Source organism: Haliotis rubra, unplaced genomic scaffold (genome assembly GCF_003918875.1).
Source record: "Haliotis rubra isolate DU_JTF1 unplaced genomic scaffold, ASM391887v1 Scf614, whole genome shotgun sequence".
Taxonomy (NCBI): Eukaryota; Metazoa; Mollusca; class Gastropoda; order Lepetellida; family Haliotidae; genus Haliotis; species Haliotis rubra.
This window is the reverse complement of record NW_025767318.1, coordinates 426,672-447,410: the sequence shown is the minus strand read 5'-3', so window position 1 is coordinate 447,410 and position 20,739 is coordinate 426,672. Positions and strand designations below refer to the sequence as shown.

The 20,739-nt window shown below is 41.0% G+C and overlaps 1 protein-coding gene across 1 annotated transcript in view; it reads right to left on the bottom strand.

Moving 5' to 3' along the window:
• LOC124255967 (ATP-dependent RNA helicase A protein-like) overlaps positions 1 to 20,242 on the bottom strand; it is a 33,069-nt gene extending 12,827 nt beyond the window's left edge. The window contains 19 exon segments of the mRNA XM_046689914.1: positions 122 to 216; positions 558 to 771; positions 1,324 to 1,436; positions 3,655 to 3,811; positions 4,475 to 4,557; positions 6,877 to 7,090; positions 7,593 to 7,712; positions 7,948 to 8,025; positions 8,365 to 8,553; positions 9,268 to 9,357; positions 9,525 to 9,661; positions 11,113 to 11,159; positions 15,744 to 15,883; positions 16,071 to 16,134; positions 16,137 to 16,183; positions 17,306 to 17,404; positions 18,031 to 18,165; positions 18,806 to 18,932; positions 20,052 to 20,242. Coding sequence (XP_046545870.1) covers positions 122 to 216; positions 558 to 771; positions 1,324 to 1,436; positions 3,655 to 3,811; positions 4,475 to 4,557; positions 6,877 to 7,090; positions 7,593 to 7,712; positions 7,948 to 8,025; positions 8,365 to 8,553; positions 9,268 to 9,357; positions 9,525 to 9,661; positions 11,113 to 11,159; positions 15,744 to 15,883; positions 16,071 to 16,134; positions 16,137 to 16,183; positions 17,306 to 17,404; positions 18,031 to 18,165; positions 18,806 to 18,916 — 2,133 coding nt within the window. The 5' untranslated portion in view covers positions 18,917 to 18,932; positions 20,052 to 20,242.
• Between the last annotated feature and the right edge of the window lie 497 nt (positions 20,243 to 20,739).

The following is a 20,739-nucleotide window of genomic DNA, read 5'->3' as shown; positions in this document are numbered from 1 at the left end:
AAATGGTGTGTCCCCCCTAGCATGGAGTAAAAGTCCAGAATCCCAGCCAGTTGTTCAACTCCAGTCAACACATAGTGGTAACACTGTATTAACCTGTTGAAGATCAGTTTAAGTCCCCTACCTTGGTGACTCCCTCTGGTACGGGGTTAAACACTCGGCGCTGGTCTTCTCGGGGAATCTGGGAGTGGAGGGGGAGAACACGGTATGCTGAGCTTCCTGGGAACACAAGGCAAGAAAGTGTTAAGAAGTTCCAACCAACAGGTCACCCAATTCAAGTCCATTTTGTTTACTGGACAAACAGGTAATGAGAAGTATAAACAGGTTAGCATTAAACAACACTTCTGTTACTAATCCATCCATCCATCCATCCATCCATCCATCCATCCATCCATCCATCCATCCATCCATCCATCCATCCATCCATCCATCCATCCATCCATCCATCCATCCATCCATCCATCCATCCATCCATCCATCCATCCATCCATCCATCCATCCATCCATCCATCCATCCATCCATGAAGAAGTATGAAGGCTGTGCTGCCTTTGCGACTGACCAAACTCTGGGCTGGACTCCAGGTGCTTCTGTAGAGAGACGATGAGGTTCCATCCTGGCAAGAACACCAGCACAGCACCTGCCACCTTCAGTTGTTTCAGGTAGCGCAGGATGGACTCGATCAGCTCAAACGACAACTCCTTCTCATTGAGCTGCGACATGGCCACCTTGGTCTGCGGGCTGTAGTCACCTGTCAGAATCAGGTTGCAGTTCTCCTGCAGAAGTACATGAAGGGATGAGCAGGTTTTTACTTTGTGCAAAGTAGCATTGTCCAATATGCCACAATAAATTACACTGGAATATGTTTAAACCAAACGGTGGGACCGTGTAATATGGTGTGTGTGGTTCAGATGTGAGAGATGTTTGCAGAGAGCTGCAGGCATGGCTGTCATGAAGTGAACTAGTAAGACTGATGATATAAGAGCTAAATACTCTCCATTTTCTACATGTCAGGCAACACAATAATTGTGACAACCCTTGAAAGGATACATTCTTGTTTTGTGCAAATTTTAGAAGTGAACTGCTACATGGGAATATTTACAAAAAAACAGGATAAAAATGTTTGCTATTACAATTCACTCCAAATACTTGATGACAATTAAGATTGGGATTTCTATAGTGAAGCACAACTATTCTACCCTTGTGTCACAAACACTGACAGTACCAGCATGGCGATAAAATGTATGGTGAAGGGGCTCAAATTAGCATCTGTCAGGAAACCAGAAACATATTTATTTGTTGGCCTTCTGATCCATGTAGAATCTAACCTCTTGCTCGTCATCTCCAGGTAAGTCATCCCCGCCCCCTCCCTTCTTTCGCTTCCTTTCATTTGGAGGAGGGACGAAGTTGAGCATCTGGATACAGTCCTCCAGGTAGTACTCTGCAGGGAAAGGAGTGAGTGAGTGAGTTGAGTTTTACGCCACACTCGGCAATATTCCAGCTATATGGCAGCGGTCTGTAAATAATCGGATCTGAACCAGACAATCCAGGGATCAACAGCATGAACATTGATCTATGCAATTGGGATGCGATGACATGTGTCAACCCAGTCAGCGAGCCTGACCACCCGATCCCGTTAGTCGCCTCTTACGACAAGCGTGGGTTACTGAAGGTTCATTCTAACCCGGACCTTCACGGGTGCAGAGAAAAGAGTGACAAGCCATTGTACAATCAGTCATACTGTAGTGCAGATTAGAAACAAAATTAATATGCTTGGAGGTAAAGAAAGGTGTTCATGGTGACAGCAGTCTATCAATATTGGTTAGTGATAATTCAAAGTAATAGTTCAATGGTATCTGTAAAGCCTAAAACTTGCATTGTAACCTCCAAGTTCTCACTTATGTCAGCTTTCACTGTAACCATGGTGATATCAAAATCCTCAAGGGTAGAGTGAGTGAGTGAGTGAGTGAGTTTAGTTTTACGCCGCACTCAGCAATATTCCAGCTATATGGCAGCAGTCTCAAGGGTAGAAAATGAGGAAACAACCAGGTCAAGGTCAAGTTATTCCTCAGGGGTACCAAGTATTATGTAGTGTGGATCTTGCACCAAGCATGACCTAGTATTGACCTTGCACTAGGCATGATCTAGTTCTGACGTGGTGCCAAGTATGATCTAGTTCTGACCTGGTACCAAGCATCATCTAGTCCTGACTTACATCAAGTATGATCTAGTTCTGACCTCTATCTAGTCCTGACATTACATCAAGTATGATCTAGTTCTGACCTCTATCTAGTTGACATGTATGATCTAGTTCTTGTACCAAGTATGATCTAGTCCTGACTTACATCAAGTATGATCTAGTTCTGACCTTGTACCAAGCATCACATTACATCAAGTATGATCTAGTTCTGACATTAGTTCTGACCTTGTACATCATCTAGTCATGATCTAGTTCTGACCTTGTACCAAGTATGTTCTGACCTTACATACCATCTCTAGTTCTTACATCAAGTATGATCTAGTTCTGTACCAAGTATGATCTAGTTCTGTACCAAGTATGATCTAGTTCTGACCTCGTACCAAGCATGATCTAGTCCTGTACCAAGTATGATCTAGTTCTGACATTACATCAAGTATGATCTAGTTCTGACATTACATCAAGTATGATGTAGTACTGACATTACATCAAGTATGATCTAGTTCTGACATTACATCAAGTATGATCTAGTACTGACATTACATCAAGTATGATCTAGTTACATCAAGTGTGATCTAGTTCTGACATTACATCAAGTATGATCTAGTTCTGACATCTAGTATGATCTGACATTACATCAAGTATGATCTAGTTCTGACATTACATCAAGTATGATCTAGTACTGATATTACATCAAGTATGATCTAGTTCTGACATTACATCAAGTATGATCTAGTTCTGACATTACATCAAGTATGATCTAGTACTGACATTACATCAAGTATGATCTAGTTCTGTACCAAGTATGATCTAGTTCTGACCTTGTACCAAGCATGATCCAGTCCTGTACCAAATAAGATCTAGTTCTGACATTACATCAAGTATGATCTAGTACTGACATTACATCAAGTATGATCTAGTTCTGACATTACATCAAGTATGATCTAGTTCTGACATTACATCAAGTATGATCTAGTACTGACATTACACCAAGCATGATCTAGTACTGACCTTGCATCAAGTATGATCTAGTTCTGACATTACATCAAGTATGATATAGATCTGACATTACATCAAGTATGACCTAGTACTATCTTTTACTGACATTACATCAAGTATGATCTAGTACTGACATTACATCAAGTATGATCTAGTACTGACATTACATCAAGTATGATCTAGTACTGACATTACATCAAGTATGATGTAGTATTGACATTACATCAAGTATGATCTAGTACTGACCTGGCATCAAGTATGATCTAGTATTGACATTACATCAAGTACGATCTAGTATTGACATTACATCAAGTAAGATCTAGTACTGACATAACAACAAGGATGATCTAGTATTGACATTACAACAAGGATGATCTAGTATTGACATTACACCAAATATGATCTAGTTCTGTACCAAGTATGATCTAGTACTGACATTACAACAAGGTGATCTAGTACTGACCTTGCACTGGGAAGACTCGTCCGTACACTTCCACCACCTGACAATCTCCAAAGTAGTCCTGGAACAGCGATGTATCCACCGTTGCCGACATCAACACCACTCGAAGCTCGGGGTAGGTATGTACCATGTCTCGCAGCATCACAAGCAGGAAGTCAGTCTGCAAAACAGGGGACAGTGTCTCACTCCACAGTGTCGATATCTGTACCATATTACAGGTGTCTCCAAACAGTCTATCTCTCACAAACCAGTTCATGAGCAACAACTCATTCCAACAGGGTAGGGTTGTGTGAGATGGGATTCATGCACTGTATCCATGTGGAGGATTTGAAGATTTGTAAGACATCACTCGTCTACGTAATCTGAGTGAGTGAGTGAGTGAGTTTTACCCACTTTTAAGCATATTCCAGCAATATCACGGCGGGGGACACCAGAAATGGGCTTCACAAATCGTATACTCCATGTGGGGAATCAACCCTGGTCTTCGATGTCACAAGCAAAGGCTTTAACCACTGGGCTACCCCACCCCACCCTCCCTTGTTAAACCCATAAATTTCTCTACAGACATGACAGTGATCACCATTTCTATAGACAGGATGCATTCATGTTTCTTGTGTTAACATTTTGTGCATACTTTACAGCTATTGAGTGGTGACTTGTGCCTATTTGGGTTCCACAGCTGACTGTCAACTTATCAGTCAAACAAGGCATTTGTATGGAAAACATATCAGCAGTCACGCTACCAGTTTAGATAAGAAACTGAGTGTTACATGCATAAGTGTTACATACAGCAAAATAACAAGTGTTACAAGAAGCTACATACATTGATATCTCTCTCGTGGATTTCATCAACGATGACATGAGACACTCCTCTCAACCCTCCTTCCAGCCTCCTCAGCAGCGTCCCTGGACATCAACAGCAACGTCGTGAATACATCAAATAATACAGGATGACTGCTAGGGGTGACTATTGAGGGGGGAACAACTATTGTGACACTAAGTAATAGACTATTGCAACATACTATTGCGATAACAATAGTCTATTGCCACCAACTATTGCAATAATGTTGCAACAGTTTTTTTCTCCTTTAATTGTCTCATTTGAAGTCATTTCCCAAATGAATGTATAGTTTTTATGACATAGAAACAGGTTGAAGTAGTTTCAGCCTCTTTTAATAACTAACAAGAAACTTGAAACCCAAATCAAGTAAACAGTTAAAACAAACTCAATGAAGCTGCAAATCTGCACCCAAACATAATGTTTTTTGCACTGCGCATTTACCAACGGAAGTCAATTACTAAACTATCAATAGTCACACATACTATCGATGCATCGATAGTTTTTCATTTCTACCATTTTTGCAGAATTTATGTCCTAAAAATAAAAAAGTTGTCTTACAAACAATCATTAAAATATTGACACAGTTCACTATTTGTTACGAGGGAGGAGTGCAGAGAAAGGGACAGCCAGGTGTTCGAGAACAGATGGAGATGGCACAGCACAGGTTGATGAATCAATAACTTTGTCGGTACTTGTGCACGTGCTTCTCGAACACCTGGCTGTCCCTTTCTATGCACTCCTCCCTCGTAACAAATAGTGAACTGTGTCTGTTAGAGCCGAATTTTAGGCATTTGCTGTACATGCAAAATATTATATTTGTAACTTTGTTAGGGTTTGTGTGTGAGAGGCTGCATGTGCTTAGTATATAGATATTAGTCGAGACATAAGAATCTGCCAGCCCCTGCTGCCAGCAAATGTCCGAGGCTACATTCACAGGACTGGTGGCAGCTGTGATTTACCACTGCAACTAAGACTCATAGACTAATTGTCTTTGAGGGGTCCTATGGGTTCTGACCTGATCAACCACGATAAGTGGCCGACCAAGAATTTAAGTGACACATGTGGAATGAAAGAGTGTGAGAAAGGAACAGAGAGCTTTAAGATACCGAAGAAGTAAGACATGTTTTTAAGTTTCTGAGAGAGAATTGTAGGATTGTGTGTTGTGGGCTAAGAGGACATACGGTTTTTCAACCTGTCCAGCCACTGTCCAGCCACCGTGCAGCCACTGTCCATTCATTGTTTAGACATGTTTTACTTACTGTCAAAATTAATGTTTAGGTACTGTTATTCTGTCATTGTGTGGATTGTATTTAGAAGAAGTGAAATAAGAAAGCTTGGAACTTGAGATTAAAGGACGTTTTGAAATCACTGGACTGAGTTAAAACTTTTACATCCTCTACCCCCAACAGCGAGATAATTTAAGAACTCACAGTGTCAATGTTTTAATGATAGGTTGTTAAACAACTTTTTTAACTTTAGGACATCAATTCTGCAAACAAATCACAGCGTTGGTCTGATGTTTTGATTATAATCAGCGTTTCATTGAGTATTATATGTTTATTAGTTTTCGAGTTAGATTGCAATTCATTGGTCCGCTTTTGAGCCAAACGCACTATAGTATTCTGTATCACCCAGTGTATCATATCCCACTCCCTGATGCTACATACCATGGGCCCAAACACTACCTATTTGTGGCACAAGTGACAGTCTCCTTTTCTCCTGTACTAAAATTACACAAAACATGCACAATGCCCAAAACTTTTCTCAGGTATCAAAATGGCTCACTGAATTGGAGATCAGCTTCTATCTATATTCAAAACGGCGGAGTGTGTGAGTGATTATGATTCTATGCCATCTTTAGCAATATTCCAGCAATATTAAGGTAGGGGACACCAGAAATGTTTTTCACACATTGTACCCATGTGAGGTGAGGTGAGGTGAAATTGGGTTTAACGTCGTGCTTGAGAATATTTCGCTCATATGACGACGTGCATGCGTGTGTATGTGTTTGTGCTGGTTTTATAGTGCTAGTTCACTGAGATACCATGCCGCAGTGAAGCATGAATACCCCACTCAGACACAGTATACTGACTCCGAGCCGACCAGTCCTTGTTGTACCCATTAATGCTGAGCGCCAGGCAGGGACCAACAAGTACCACATTTTAACGTCTTTTGGTATGACGCGGTGGGGGATCGAACCTGCGACCTTCCGCTCTCCGGGCGGACGCTCTAACCACTACACCACGGAGGCGGTCACCCATGTGAGGAATTGAACCTGGACTTTTGCTGTGATAAGCAAGCACATTGACCACAGGGCTACTCCAGTGACCCAGGAACACCCAGCTTGTATGTATATGTGTATGTGGTGTATAATGGACACTCACCGACAGTACAGTACAGCAGAGCTCCGTACGGTCTAGGCAAGACCGACTCAAATCTGACACTGTATCCAACAGACATGCCCAGGTTTTCACATCTCTCAACAGCGACCCGCTCAGCAATAGACACAGCGCTCAGCCTCCTGGGCTGTGTGCAGATGATGCCACAATCAGCACCTCGACCCTCATTCACCATCTGGTCCAAGATGAACTGTGGCACCTGAAAAGTGACCATTATATGTTTGAGTGAGTGAGTTAAGGACCATATGATATAACTCTTTTAGAGCAAGGGTTTGCTGGAATAATTATGATATATTGTTAGACACTGGTCATATATCAGATAAAGTGAAGTTATGGTGAATGTACTTATATTCTGCCCCACACTATCATCTCTACCCAGCTGTGTCGCTTTTAAAACACGTGTAGCAGTTTACCACACCCTGTCTCCCCCAGAAGTCTACTCATCATCTCTACCCACCTGTGTAGTTTTACCACACCCCTCTCCCCAGAAGTCTACTATCATCTTTACCCACCCGTTACACTCTCCCCCAGCAGGGTATGGTAACACACTCTAATAACATAGTCAGTGAGTCTGTCCACCTTATCCTTATGGATGCCACTTACAGCTGGCACTGGCTGCTTGTGTCGTTTTACCACCCCACCCAAAACCCATCTCAATGCCCCCACCCCCACCCCAAAAGTCTACTATCATCTCTACCCACCTGTGTCGTTTTACCACACCCTGTCTCCCCACGGATGAGGGTCACAGGGCTTTGCTGTATCGTTTGAAGGATGTAGTCATGGGACTCGAACACCGGCAACTTGGACCGCTCGTTTGTCATCTACAAAACATGTCCACAAACAAGTCATCAACATCTCAGATGATCAAATTATTCAGTCAAAACTTCATATGTTAACTAAGCTATTAAGTCTGGCAGAATATAACAGGTGCCCCTTTCAGATATTACACAGCCAGGCAAAGTAGCAATAAATATGATCTTTTTATTTGATGCAGCCTTGAATCGATCACCACTCCAGGTGCTGCTTTCTTTGGTAAAAAATACTGAGTGTACGTACCCTCTGAAGTTCCTCGTCACGGTTTCGCTGGTCGTCCAAGCTGTTGAACAGATCCTGGCTCACCTGCTCCAGACTGGCCTGTTGGCAAATATACACTCAACATTTATATAGCTGGCTTTAAGACACAGTAACCTAGGCTTATAAGCAACTCAAAGGGACCGCTTTATTTAGTTTGTTATAACCATTCCTTCCCCATATTTCAACTGAAATATACAGGTGGCTGGGATTGTAGTCTGTAATAATCTAGTGACTGAAATCATGAGCATCAACTAACTAAATTTTGATAGGATGACATGCATCAACCAAGTCCAAGAGTCTGACCAAATGGACCTGTAATCTGATTAGTTTTACAAACATTCATCGCAGATGGGTACAGAGACCTCTTGACTTGCTACTTGTATTCAAGTAGAGTCTCACCATTGCCAGTGGTCCCTCGTCTATGTTGCAGTTGATCCAGGGGTTCCAGTTTGGCTGGGGCGGGGACCATGGCACAACCCCAGGGGTGTTCCTCTTGGGGGCGGGCTCGAACTCATCCAGTGACACATTAGTGAGGAGGGATGTGGGAGGTATTGAGCCATCTTCTACTGGTTGAGGGGGGCCATGAGGCTGACAAAATTAGAATCAAAACATCAGTAAATACGAAAAGTTGGACTACTAAACATCTGGCTAATAACAAAAGGAAACACTTTCAGGCAGTGACCTCTTAAAGTATGTACTGACAGTGTGTCCTGTGAACATATCAATACATACAAGGTGTATCTATCTGTATTTAGGCCAAGCCTGATTGAATCTTTTAAACAAATGAAGGAACAAAATCAATTCTATCAAACACAGCATGTTCACTTCTGATTGATGAAGCTTTCGGTAAAGCTTTAGATTCAGTAACTGAAGTGATTCATTTTGAGAAATGTGAGTATAGTTTTATGTTGCTTTTTGCAGTACTCCAGAAATATCAGTATCACAATGGAGGGCAAAGGAAATAGGCTTCACACATTGTGAGTTAGTGACTGAGTGAAGTTTAGTTTTACGCCGCTTTTAGCTATATTCTAGCAATAGCTTGGCGGGGGACACCAGAAATGGACTTGTGCCCATGTGGGTAATCGAACCTGGGTCTTCGGCGTGACGAGCAAACACTTTAACCACTAGGCTACCCCTCCATCCTTTCACACATTGTACCCATATGGGGAATCGAACCCGGGTCTTCGGTGCGATAAGTGAACGTTTTAACCACAAGGCCACCCGACTGCCCCTAATTGAATTAGAAATGACATAAGATAACCACTCTCAGCAACAAGGCTGCTCTGTTGAAGCCACACGTACCTTGGGCACGGGATCAATACCCCACTTGTCCAAAACCTGCAGGATCTGGTTCTGTAAGTCAGGGCTGACAGCAACGTCGTACGGCGCCAACTACAGCAACAAACACATTAAATGTGTATGCACTCAATAGTTACTTCCACAGTACCAAACTATACTCCGTAAATATTCTTTTAGTTTAAGGTATTCTGTTTTACATCTATACATTTGGTCAAGAGGTGTCAGTACTGTCACTGACTGGAAAGACTTCCAATACACACCTGTTCGGAATCCTTCTTCTTCTTCAAACCTGTGTAGGGCTCGATAACGTTCATGTGAAAGAGTTGTCTGACGAGGGACAGAGCACAGGACTTGGAGGCTACCTGCTTGTTGGATCCGTGTTCTTGTGCATGGATGTCTGAGAACATTGAAAGTCGTGTGAATTTAGAATGCTTGGCATTCTTAGCCATCACAGCAACATTTCCGCAACAATCAGGGTAGATGGTGCCAGAAACCAGCTTCACAATCCCATGAGGGGGTAGAGTCCAGTGAGTGTTAATTATGTTGTTTATTTAAAAAAATCAACAAGGAAATCGTTATGGTTTATCAGGGCAAGCATGTGCCACTGTTATTAGCAATATTAAAGTTAATTCCACCCCTGATGGGGACATATCTTTCCTATTAAAGAGTGAGTTGAGTTTTAACACATTGTATTCCCTATGTGGGCGGTCTGTAAATCGAACTGGACCAGACAATCCAGTGATCAACAGCATTCCGATCCTGCGCCAATTGCGGAACCGATGACATGTGTCAAACAATCAGGGTACCACCGATGGTCTACCAGAAACCAGCTTCACCTCCTGTACCCATGAGGGTCAATGAATCAAATCTTTCCTATAACATCGAACCAATACATAGAGAATACTACACGAGGTCTCATTACATACAAATTATATGAAACGAGTGTCCTTCCTATGGTATCTGACCGAGCGAAATTTTCGTATAATTGGTATGTTATGAGACCAAGTGTGGTATTTTATTTATTACCCACGTCTTACATGCATTAAATTGACTAAATAGTGTATTTTTGTTATTTTTATGGTTTCAAACCGAAACCGGTTTCATAAAGAGGTTGTGGAAGATTGTTGCTCTGTAGTGAAGTTTTTGCATGACGTCACACTGTAATGACGTCACTGCACCTTGCTCGTCTGCCCCCTTGGCAACTGACGTCAGGATGCATGTCAGTTGTCATCGCCTCGTACAGCCTCCTACATCAAACTACTCCATAGCACCCCGTTTCTTAGTTTGCAGTTACTTCACACGGCTAACCTCACTGGTGGAAACTTTGAGTTTATGTTTTTGGACGCATATAATGTCTCAGTTCGACTCACAATTAAACAGCGATACGGCAACATTTGCAATGTTTACCTTCCCACAATGCATAAGTTTTAGAATGAATGAATTCACGTGTTTGTTATGAATGAAAAAGTAGTTCCGTCACAACGTGACCTAATTGAGAGGTCATCGGTTATCCAATCAAATCGCTAGAATCTCAGGTCAAGTCGTTACGACACAGGTCAACCCGATACGACACTTGTGTGACGTACGAGATCAGTATGCAACTACCCATACATGGGTAATAAAGCAATTTAACATTCCATTATTTCCTGTTTTATATTATGGGAAAGTCCACAATTAAAGGAAAATTTCGCATTTTAACAATTTCATATTTCTTATGAGACTTCAGAATTTTCCCACCATAATTCTATAACATTTCCTGTTTAATCTGTGTACAGAAATACTTAACATCATAATATTTTATACATGAATAGGTCTCACAAATTATTGCTGTAATTGCCAGCTACTTACTTTGGTTCAATTTCTTTACATAGAAATTCATCTCGGCCATGAAGCTCCTGGAACACAAGCACACAAACAGTCAGTTTATTTCCCCTACACAAAGAAGATGGGTAACATACAGACTAGTGCATTCCCTGAATACAAAGTAGGTTCTGTACATACAGAATTGGACATACAGTTGTTACAGAAGCCATCTACTACTTTATTAACACACCAAAAGTTTCTGCACTCAGAGACATATTTGCTGGAAGAACCAACAACACAACAACAGCAACCTTGTTTCAATACATATGTTTTACATCATTAATAGCAATATCACTTTTACTGTGGTTAGAATTAAAAATAGAGACATAAATAGTCAATAGAGACATAAAAGTCTCTGATAGTGAAATATACTGCAATCTTGACAGGTCAGCAGTGGTTATCATAAATAGTCAATAGAGACATAATAGTCTCTGATAGAACACTGACTTTACGTTGTTTTGAGCAATATTCCAGCAATATCACGGCAGGGGACACTAGAAACGGGCTTCACACATTGTGGCCATGTGGGGAATCGAACCCCTGGATCTTCAGCGTGTCGAGCGAATGCTTTAACCAGTAGGCTACCCCACCACCCCTGAGAATTATGAGTGAGTGAGTGAGTGAGTATAGTTTTATGCCCCTTTTAGCAATATTCCAGCAATATCATGGCGGGGGACAACAGAAATGAGCTTCACACATTGTACCTATGTGAGCAGGGGTGGAAATAACTTTAAAATTGCTAGTGTACTCCGGTACAGTGGCACATGTAAAATCACTTGCCCTGATAACTTTTCCACTATACCGGCCGTTTTCTTGTTGATTTTTTAAATAAACAACATAATTAATATTGGAAAGTCAACTGGACACCGGTACAGTGTGATATACAAATTTGCTTGCCCAACAGAAAAAAACACTGGACTCGGGCGTTGGGCAATGGGTTATTTCCACCCCTGGTAAGGAATCGAACTTGGGTCTCCAGAGTGAGGAGCAAACGCTTTAACCACTAGACTACCCCACCATCCCTGAGAACTGCGATCAATGCCATTTTGCTACAATGATAGTATTGATACACCAGATCACCAAGTCTGACCACCCAATCTGTTTAATCGCCTCTTACAACAAGCATAAGTTACTGGGGATCTATTCTAACCTCAGAATTCAAAATCGGACAATGTCTGATTATACAAGATACTCACCTGTCACTTTCCTCCCTGACTCAAGAAGATGGTCCCAAGTGTTCCCCACCACGGGCCCCTAGATCATGGAGAAACAACCTCAAGAATGCTGAGCAGTACACCAGACAGAGAGTTCCATCCAGAGCTCGGCCAGTGACACCACTGACTGAGCTGTGTCATCACATTACACATCCTAACATTACACAACATACCCTGAATCACCTGATTATCAAAACCATAGCTTGTTCACAATTGTTTGCATCAATTGTTTGCATTAAATTTTGTATACTAATTTATCAAATTTTGTATATCATCTAATATATCAAAATCTTTAAACATCTTGAGGTAACTATTAAAATAAATGATATAAATAATTATATCTTCCTACATTGGATACCTTTCTGGAGTTTTCTCGATACTTTGAGATGTGTTTAGTAATTTGACTGGTGTACTGCTGAACATGCCCACTGCGTGGTACACAGCTGATTCTCTATCAGCAACAGTGCCACAAATGATGAAGGTTGTTTCTCCACGATCCCCACAAGTCATGTAGAACATGGCCCTCACTTGACAGTGATGAAGGTTGTTTCAACAAACCACTACGCTGCCCATTCTTGAGGATTCAGTGCATCATTTCCACATTCTAACAGTGCGGGGATTTCTACAGTCATGGAACCATTTGCTACCATAGCTTTGAGTACAGATGTGGACGTCACTTCCTCCAAACAAAAATGGTAAATGGTACAATATTAACAAACTTTAAAGGCAACAACACTTCCTATTTCCTGAGTTTCGATACAGATTCTTGGACTGTTGTCAAGCATTCTTGCAGTCCTGCTTGACAGCAGAATCTGTATCGAAACATCACATTCAGGACATAGAAGTTGTTATCCATAAAGTTTGTCAATATTGTACTTCCAAACTTTGAAATTGCCACTCCAAGAAGTTAAAGACATGGTAGCAATTGGATCCTGATTGTCATAATGGAATGGAGATATGATACACTGGATTATCAGGGATGAGTACGCCAGCAATGCTACTTTCCCATCACATGGTAACATCTTGATATTATTGCAATATGACTTGAATGAATGACTTCTATCATCAGACAGAATACCTCCAGCCAAAATGTGCATCATTTTGTATGAATCCCAAACTGTTTGCCAGTCTATCAAGCTGTTGCCATAGTGAACTGACCCATCAGCACAAAGGTTACATGACCATGATGCTGATAACAGATGTTTGTCCACAATCTGGTGCCACCAGTCTCATCTGGCACTGGATTGTGTCTTGGCAGTCTAGCAAACTGTGTTTAACACTCACTGCTGGCTTAGGACTTATAGTCCTAATGCATATCTTGTCTTTAATATTGTGACTCTTTTATTGTGTGTGACCCTTGGTCATTCACGGGTTGTGGCCTGTGTACTGATAGTGTGTGTGTATCTTGTGTGTACTTACAGTCTGTGTGTATCTTGTGTGTACTTGTACTGTGTGTATCTTGTATGTACTTGTACTGTGTGTATCTTGTATGTAGTATGTACTTGTACTGTGTGTACTTGTACTGTAAGTACTGTGAGGTGAAGTGAAATTGGTGTTTAATGTAGTCGTACTGTGTGTTCTTGAGAATATTTGTGTATCTCATATGATTGTATCGTGCATGTTACTTGTACTGTGTGATGTACGTGCGGCTGCTTGTACTAGCCCAGACTTAAGCTGGTTTTATAGTGCTAGATCACTGAGATACCATGCGCGCAGTGAAGCATGAATACCCCACTCAAAACACATTATACACCCATTAATGCCGAGCACCAGGCAGGGACCAACAAGTACCATATTTAACATCTTTTGGTATGAGGGGTCAGGGATCGAACCCGCCGACCTTCCGCTATCTCTGGGACTCTACCACTAAGCCATCTATTTGTACTGTGTGCATCTGTGTGTACTTGTATGTATTATTGTGTGTATGTGTGTACTGTGTGTGTTCTTAGTTGTGTTGTGTAGTCTGTGTGTATTGTGTGTTGTAATTGTAGTATTGTGTGTATTGTAGTGTGTGTATTTGTTGTGTCCCTGTGTGTGTGTATTTGTGTGTGTATCTTGTAGTGTACTGTATATGTGTGTACTTGTAATCCTCGTGTGTGTATTGTGTGTGTGTGTACTGTAGTGTGTGTGTATCGTGTGTGTACTTGTAGTCCGAGGCTGTACTATCTTGTGTGTACTTGTACTGTAGTTGTGTATCGTGTACTTGTAGTGTGTATCTTGTGTGTAGTGTGTGTGTGTATTACATTGTAGTGTGTGTATCGTTGTGTGTACTGTAGTGTGTCTTGTGTGTACTTGTAGTGTGTGTGTGTATTACTGTGTACTTGTAGTGTGTGTGTGTGTGTCCATGTACTTGTAGTGTGTGTATCGTGTGTACTTGTAGTGTGTGTATCTTGTGTACATGTAGTTGTAGTGTGTATGTGTGTACTTGTAGTCCGTGTATCGTGTGTGTACTTGTAGTGTGTGTATCGTCGTGTGTGCACTTGTAGTGTGTGTATCTTGTGTGTACTTGTAGTGTGTGTATCGTGTGTACTTGTATCTGTACTTGTAGTGTATTGTGTATCGTGTGTACTTGTAGTCCGTGTGTATATACTTGTAGTGTAGTATGGATGTTATGTGTACTTGTAGTGTGTATCGTGTGTATTGTAGTTGTGCATTCGTGTACTTGTATCGTCTGTGTGTATGTGTACTTGTAGTGTGTGTATCGTGTGTACTTGTAGTCTGTGTATCTTGTGTGTCGTGTGTACTTGTAGTGTGTACTGTAGTGTGTGTGTGTATCTTGTAGTGTGTGTATCGTTGTGTGTTGCTTGTAGTGTGTGTATCTGTGTGTGTACTTGTAGTCTGTGTGCATGTATTGTGTGTACTTGTAGTGTAGTGTATCATGTGTACTTGTAGTGTGTGTGTCTTGTAGTGTGTGTATCTGTACTTTTGTAGTGCACTTCGTGTGTGTACTGTATCTTGTGTGTACTTGTAGTGTGTGTATCTTGTGTGTACTTGTAGTGTGTGTATCTTGTGTGTACTTGTAGTGTGTGTATCTGTAGTGTATCTTGTGTAGTGTATATCGTTGTTGTGTATCTTGTGTGTACCTGCAGTGTAGTGTATCTTGTGTGTATGTAGTCTGTGTGTATCTTGTGTGTACTTGTAGTCTGTGTGTGTATCTTGTGTATGTGTACTTGTAGTCTGTGTGTATCTTTGTGTGTACTTGTAGTCTGTGTGTATCTTGTGTGTACTTGTATGTGTGTGTATAGTTTAGTCTGTGTGTACTTGTAGTCTGTGTGTATCTTGTGTGTACCTTACTGTGTGTATCTTGTGTACTTGTAGTCTGTGTCTGTGTGTAGTTTGTGTGTACTTTTAGTCTGTCTGTATCGTGTCTGTACTTGTAGTCTGTGTGTATCTTACTCTTACCGGTTGTGGTCAGGTCCCATCATGGAATACTTGTAATCTGTATGTATTTTATGTTGCTGCAGAAACTGGTGAAGTCGACTCTTGGCATTCTCCAGCGTCCAGTTGCCATGGATATCAGCATTCAAGTCTACATCCTCGGACTGAAAGTCAAAAAAGATTTCTATTTACCAAGCACAAAGCAGATGTGAGTCATGTCCTGACTTTTGAACCCAGACAGAAAAAGTTCCTTTGATTGTGATGTTAAATAGGAAAATCCAACTGTGGTGTGGAATCCATCACTGACTGTTTAAAATTTAAGTTACTGTTGAAGGTGGAAGTAAACTGTACCTCTTCCATAACTCTCTTGTCAGCAGCCAGCCTGTCGAGATAAGCCTGTGGTGGTCCTCTCTGGTACATGGGAAACTCGCGGGGTGCACCCATTGGTTTGCTGTCAGCGCCACCTGCAAGGGGAGGTAAGCGTGAATGAAGGAGCTTCACATAGATAAGGTAGATAGTTTGTTTATTGGTTGCTTTATGTCACACGCAGCAATATTCCACCCGTATTACAGCAGTCTCAACCAGACAATCCAGTGATGCTATAAGAACAATGATCCATGTCATCAGCGTATGACAGTGTTCACGAATGGTGTTTCAAAGTCACAGGACATTGGGTCCTGTAAGTTTCAGATGTCTGTCTGACCCATTGAAAATGCACAGGACCCATGGAATAAAATTAAACACACATTTCAGATTTAATATTTCTTATAATTGACATTGAAATTATTAACAAACATAAGATTTGTAAACAGCAAACAAGTGTCACATGTCCCATAAAACAACTTCAGTCAAAGTCATTGTGAAATACACAGTCAGACACTGGGGCCGGCGGGTTGTAGACTTCTTTCTGACCGTTGGCGAATCTGCCGGATTTGTCAGAGGGTCAGACGCTATTAGTGAACACTGGTATGAGAACTTGCAATCAACGCAGTCCTTGAGTCGGCCCACACAATCTGTTTGGTGGCGTGCATCCTTGTTGTTAGAGAACAATTCCAATGCGGAATCCCAATGGGGGAATGAGGCCTTAAAGTATGATGACACAAGAGCATGGTGTTCTTGGCTTCTATTTTCCTCCTTCATTTGTGGCTGACATCAAATTAATAATTTGACTGAACACTAACTAACATTCATTAGAGGACTTCATGTGAAATTAACATACATTTTGTTCAACTAAGGAAGAGACTTTTTATGGATGTCAACTTCTTTATTAAGAGGAACACAATGTTTCTGGGTATATCCTTACTCCTTCATCAGGTGAATGAGTTTGAATTTTGTTCAACTGTTCCACAGAATGAGGTAGGACCAGGACTGTTCTGTGCCCACAACTTTAGCATAATTAAAGAATTGAGCAAAACAATTAAAAATTCAAGGAGTTGTTTAAATAATTGAACATGAATATGTTCATTACCCCGATTACCCAAAAGTGATTTCAACAGATGTGGATAGAACACATTTCAATACAATGGCAATGATACAGACAGTGTGAAGAGACTCTCAGTAATTCAATAATTGAAGAAATAGTATACCAAGGGTCTGGTGAGGCGGGAGACGTCCTCCAGGTAATCCAGCCCCTTCTCTAAAGGTATCTGCCCCTGGCTGTGGTGGCGCGCTGTAGTCAGCTCCAGCTGTGAGAAACAGTGAGTTTACTCTCTTGCACCATTAAACATTGTAACACCTTTGCAAAATGTGTTGAAAACAGTTTACAGGCTTTTTATCTCAGTTGTATTTTACTTCAGGCTTATTACTTATCTGATTTGTAACTATTCTGTATGAGTGAGTGACTTTACTTTTACGCCACACTCAGCAATATTCCAGCTATATTGGCGGTCTGTAAATAATCGAGTCTGTACCAGACAATCCAGTGATCAACAGCATGAGCATTGATCTGCGCAATTCGGATACGATGACATGTGCCAACCAAGTCAGCGAGCCTGACCAACCAATCCTGTTAGTCACCTCTTACGACAAGCATGGGTTACTGAAGATCAATTCTAACCCGGATCTTCACGGGTTTATTCTGTATGAATCCTACTAAACTATCACATCATATCAGATCAGTAGTTTTTTTATTACTCTTGAAATTCGTGAAATACGGCAAAGACTGCAAAAGCAGACTACAAAAAATCTGACAACTGTTGTCTAGTTGATCACCTTGTTGATATATACAAATCAGTAGAGCCCTTGTGGATCAGTAGAGCACTTCCAGATTGTCTGAATGTCATCAAATGATGCCAGATATTTTATGACTCACCCCAGGTATTTCGCTGGCAAGCATTTCTGATTTGCGGACAAGATACTGACAAAAGTCCCTGGCAGCGTTGGCCTGTGCATCCTTCTTGCTGGTGGAGTTGCCAACACCAACGTAGTCGTAGCCATCAACACGAACCTAGTGAACAATAAAGAATTTAGGCTTTTTTTGGGTGCCAAATTCCTTCTGAAAGGTAGGTGTGTAATTGAGGTGAAATTTTTTGTATTGATATATTGTCTTAAAAGTATCAGGATATATACCGAGTCGTAATATCATTAGCTATACCTCCTGATGCTATACCTGTAGACCTGCAACTGTCAACACTAAAATGAACTAGGAGGATCCATTATATGATTAAAAATAAATTGTGTGCTTGACTTTTCATTGTGTGTCTTAACAATGATAATCTTAATATTTGTATACCTTCTGTGGCAGTGAATTATCAAGTTTTCATATTCATAGATATGTATTGATCATGCTGATACAGTATCGATAAAAACAAAACCCTCTACTTCGTGAGACATGATGACATCAGTACCGGTAATATCCTGCTATAGAGTTACAGTATGAATTTGTAAATTCTAGCAAAACTGAAGCACTGAGAACAGGTTAGGACTTATAGCTCTCAGCTTCTCTATAATCACTACCATCATTGGATGTTTACTTGTTCACACAAGTAAGTAGTTTTGAACTAGCTGACTAAAATGATGTTCGAAGGTGATAGTGCTTGCAGATATTACCAGGATCTATATAAACTGCTGTTGTTTGTGGAACATACCTCACACTTGAACCTCATACGATGTTTTGGTCCCCCTGTATTGAAGTCATAATCTGGGGTGACCTTCTTCTTCCCCAGCCATGCATAAAGAAACTGCTTGATGTCACCCATGCTGTCTCATTCACTCCTGAAACCATGGAACTAGAACTGATATATACCAAAAGCATAAATCAGGATATAAGTACCACATTATTTTTATTAATTAATAGCACCAGTTACTCTAATTGTGTCATAATAACATTTGCCAATGAGGATGGAATTGATCTATTTAGTAGTTGTCGAAATGTCCTTGTTTGATCCATTATAAGTTTAAAAGTGATTTTTCTCCAATCTCAATACGAATCTGTGTTACAAACTGTACTAACTTTGGTCAAATGGCTGATATGATAGGGAAAGCATCCACCCTAAAACATTTACGATTACTTGATGTCTCTCCCAATGTGGGGTGTAACTTGGGTATTCACAAGCATAGTTGTAAAAAGTACCAAGATAACAACCAGGTTGGGTGTAACTGCATACTGAGGTATATACCAAACTGAATGTAATCTGTCAATTCCCCAATCAGACTTTCCATGTAATAAATACATCATAAGGTGTTGGCATTTCAATGCACTTTTTTACTGTGTAAATTCTGAGAGGTGATATTTCAAATCACCTAACGTACAGGGGCTTGTAATGCAAAAAAAACTGGCATGAAGGCACCCATGACCCCGTCAGTGATGCTGAAGGGGTCATTGTCAGCACAGGTACTAAAGATGTGTAAACAAAATAAAAATACAGTAAACATTCCCGGCACCCTAAACGGCGGACGAGTCCATATTCCGCAACCCAAAACTGTATGTAGTTATTCCTGTTCAACTGATTTTGAGTGGTATTGTGCATTGCGAAATATGTGATACTGTGTATGGTCGTTTCTTATATAAGGTAATCAAATGTATTACAACAGTATGACAGTTCCGATGAAGAAAACAGCACAATGCAGAATGCATCCTACGTTTCTGTATTCAGATTTTGGCTAGGGTAGTAACCTGTATACAGAAATGTAACTTGGGTACATAACTGGGCTAGAATGCACTTTACCGGGTGCAGCCTTCGCTGCACCCTTTACGATCTTTAGGGTTAGGGAATCTCAGCAGTGCTAATTAATCTGAAAAAGTGCGCCCGGTAAAGTGTAGTACTCCCCATAACTGTAGTACCCTTGCCGACTAAATCCCCTTCAGCGTCAGAATGGTCAGTGATAACGCACCTCGTTCACTGTCTCACTGTGAATTAACGGTTCTGCTTTCAGTGCGTTTCTTCTTACGTTCAGTTTGTTCCGTTTGTAAACACAAATACCAACATTGAACCGGACTGCTCGTTCATGTTAGACTGGCGTTGCTGTAAATTAACCACACTGACTGTAAGCAATGCCAAATTAGAACAAAAGATTACTGATCGAAAACCGGACACATCATGACTTAAACAAATGGAAAGGAGTTTATGTAATGTTCTACTTTTGTCTACACGTATAAAGTCTAGTTTTGATATGAAAAAGACTTCCTTGAACTTCACATCACCAATAATGCACATAAAATGAAAAACATGTCAAGCGCATTCGTAGAAAACACGAAAGTCTACCTCAGTGGCTCAACAACAGCTCAAAAAAGCCAGAGACGCTAAAGGGAGATAATTTCCGGAAACGACTTTGTCTGGGACCACGCCATTCGTCACCACTCGCCCCTTTCCGTAACCTCGTTCTTCGGCATGTCCCGGAATAACACGAGTTGGTCACGAATGTGCAGACGGCATATGTAGACGGGTTGAATTTTATAACGGTTCGCATCAACTGCAAAATGAAAAAAAATAGTATTCAACAACAATTTGATATAAGTAAAGCGATAGCCTTTTCATGTAGCACCATCACACATACATATGGATGTCCTCAAATGGGATGC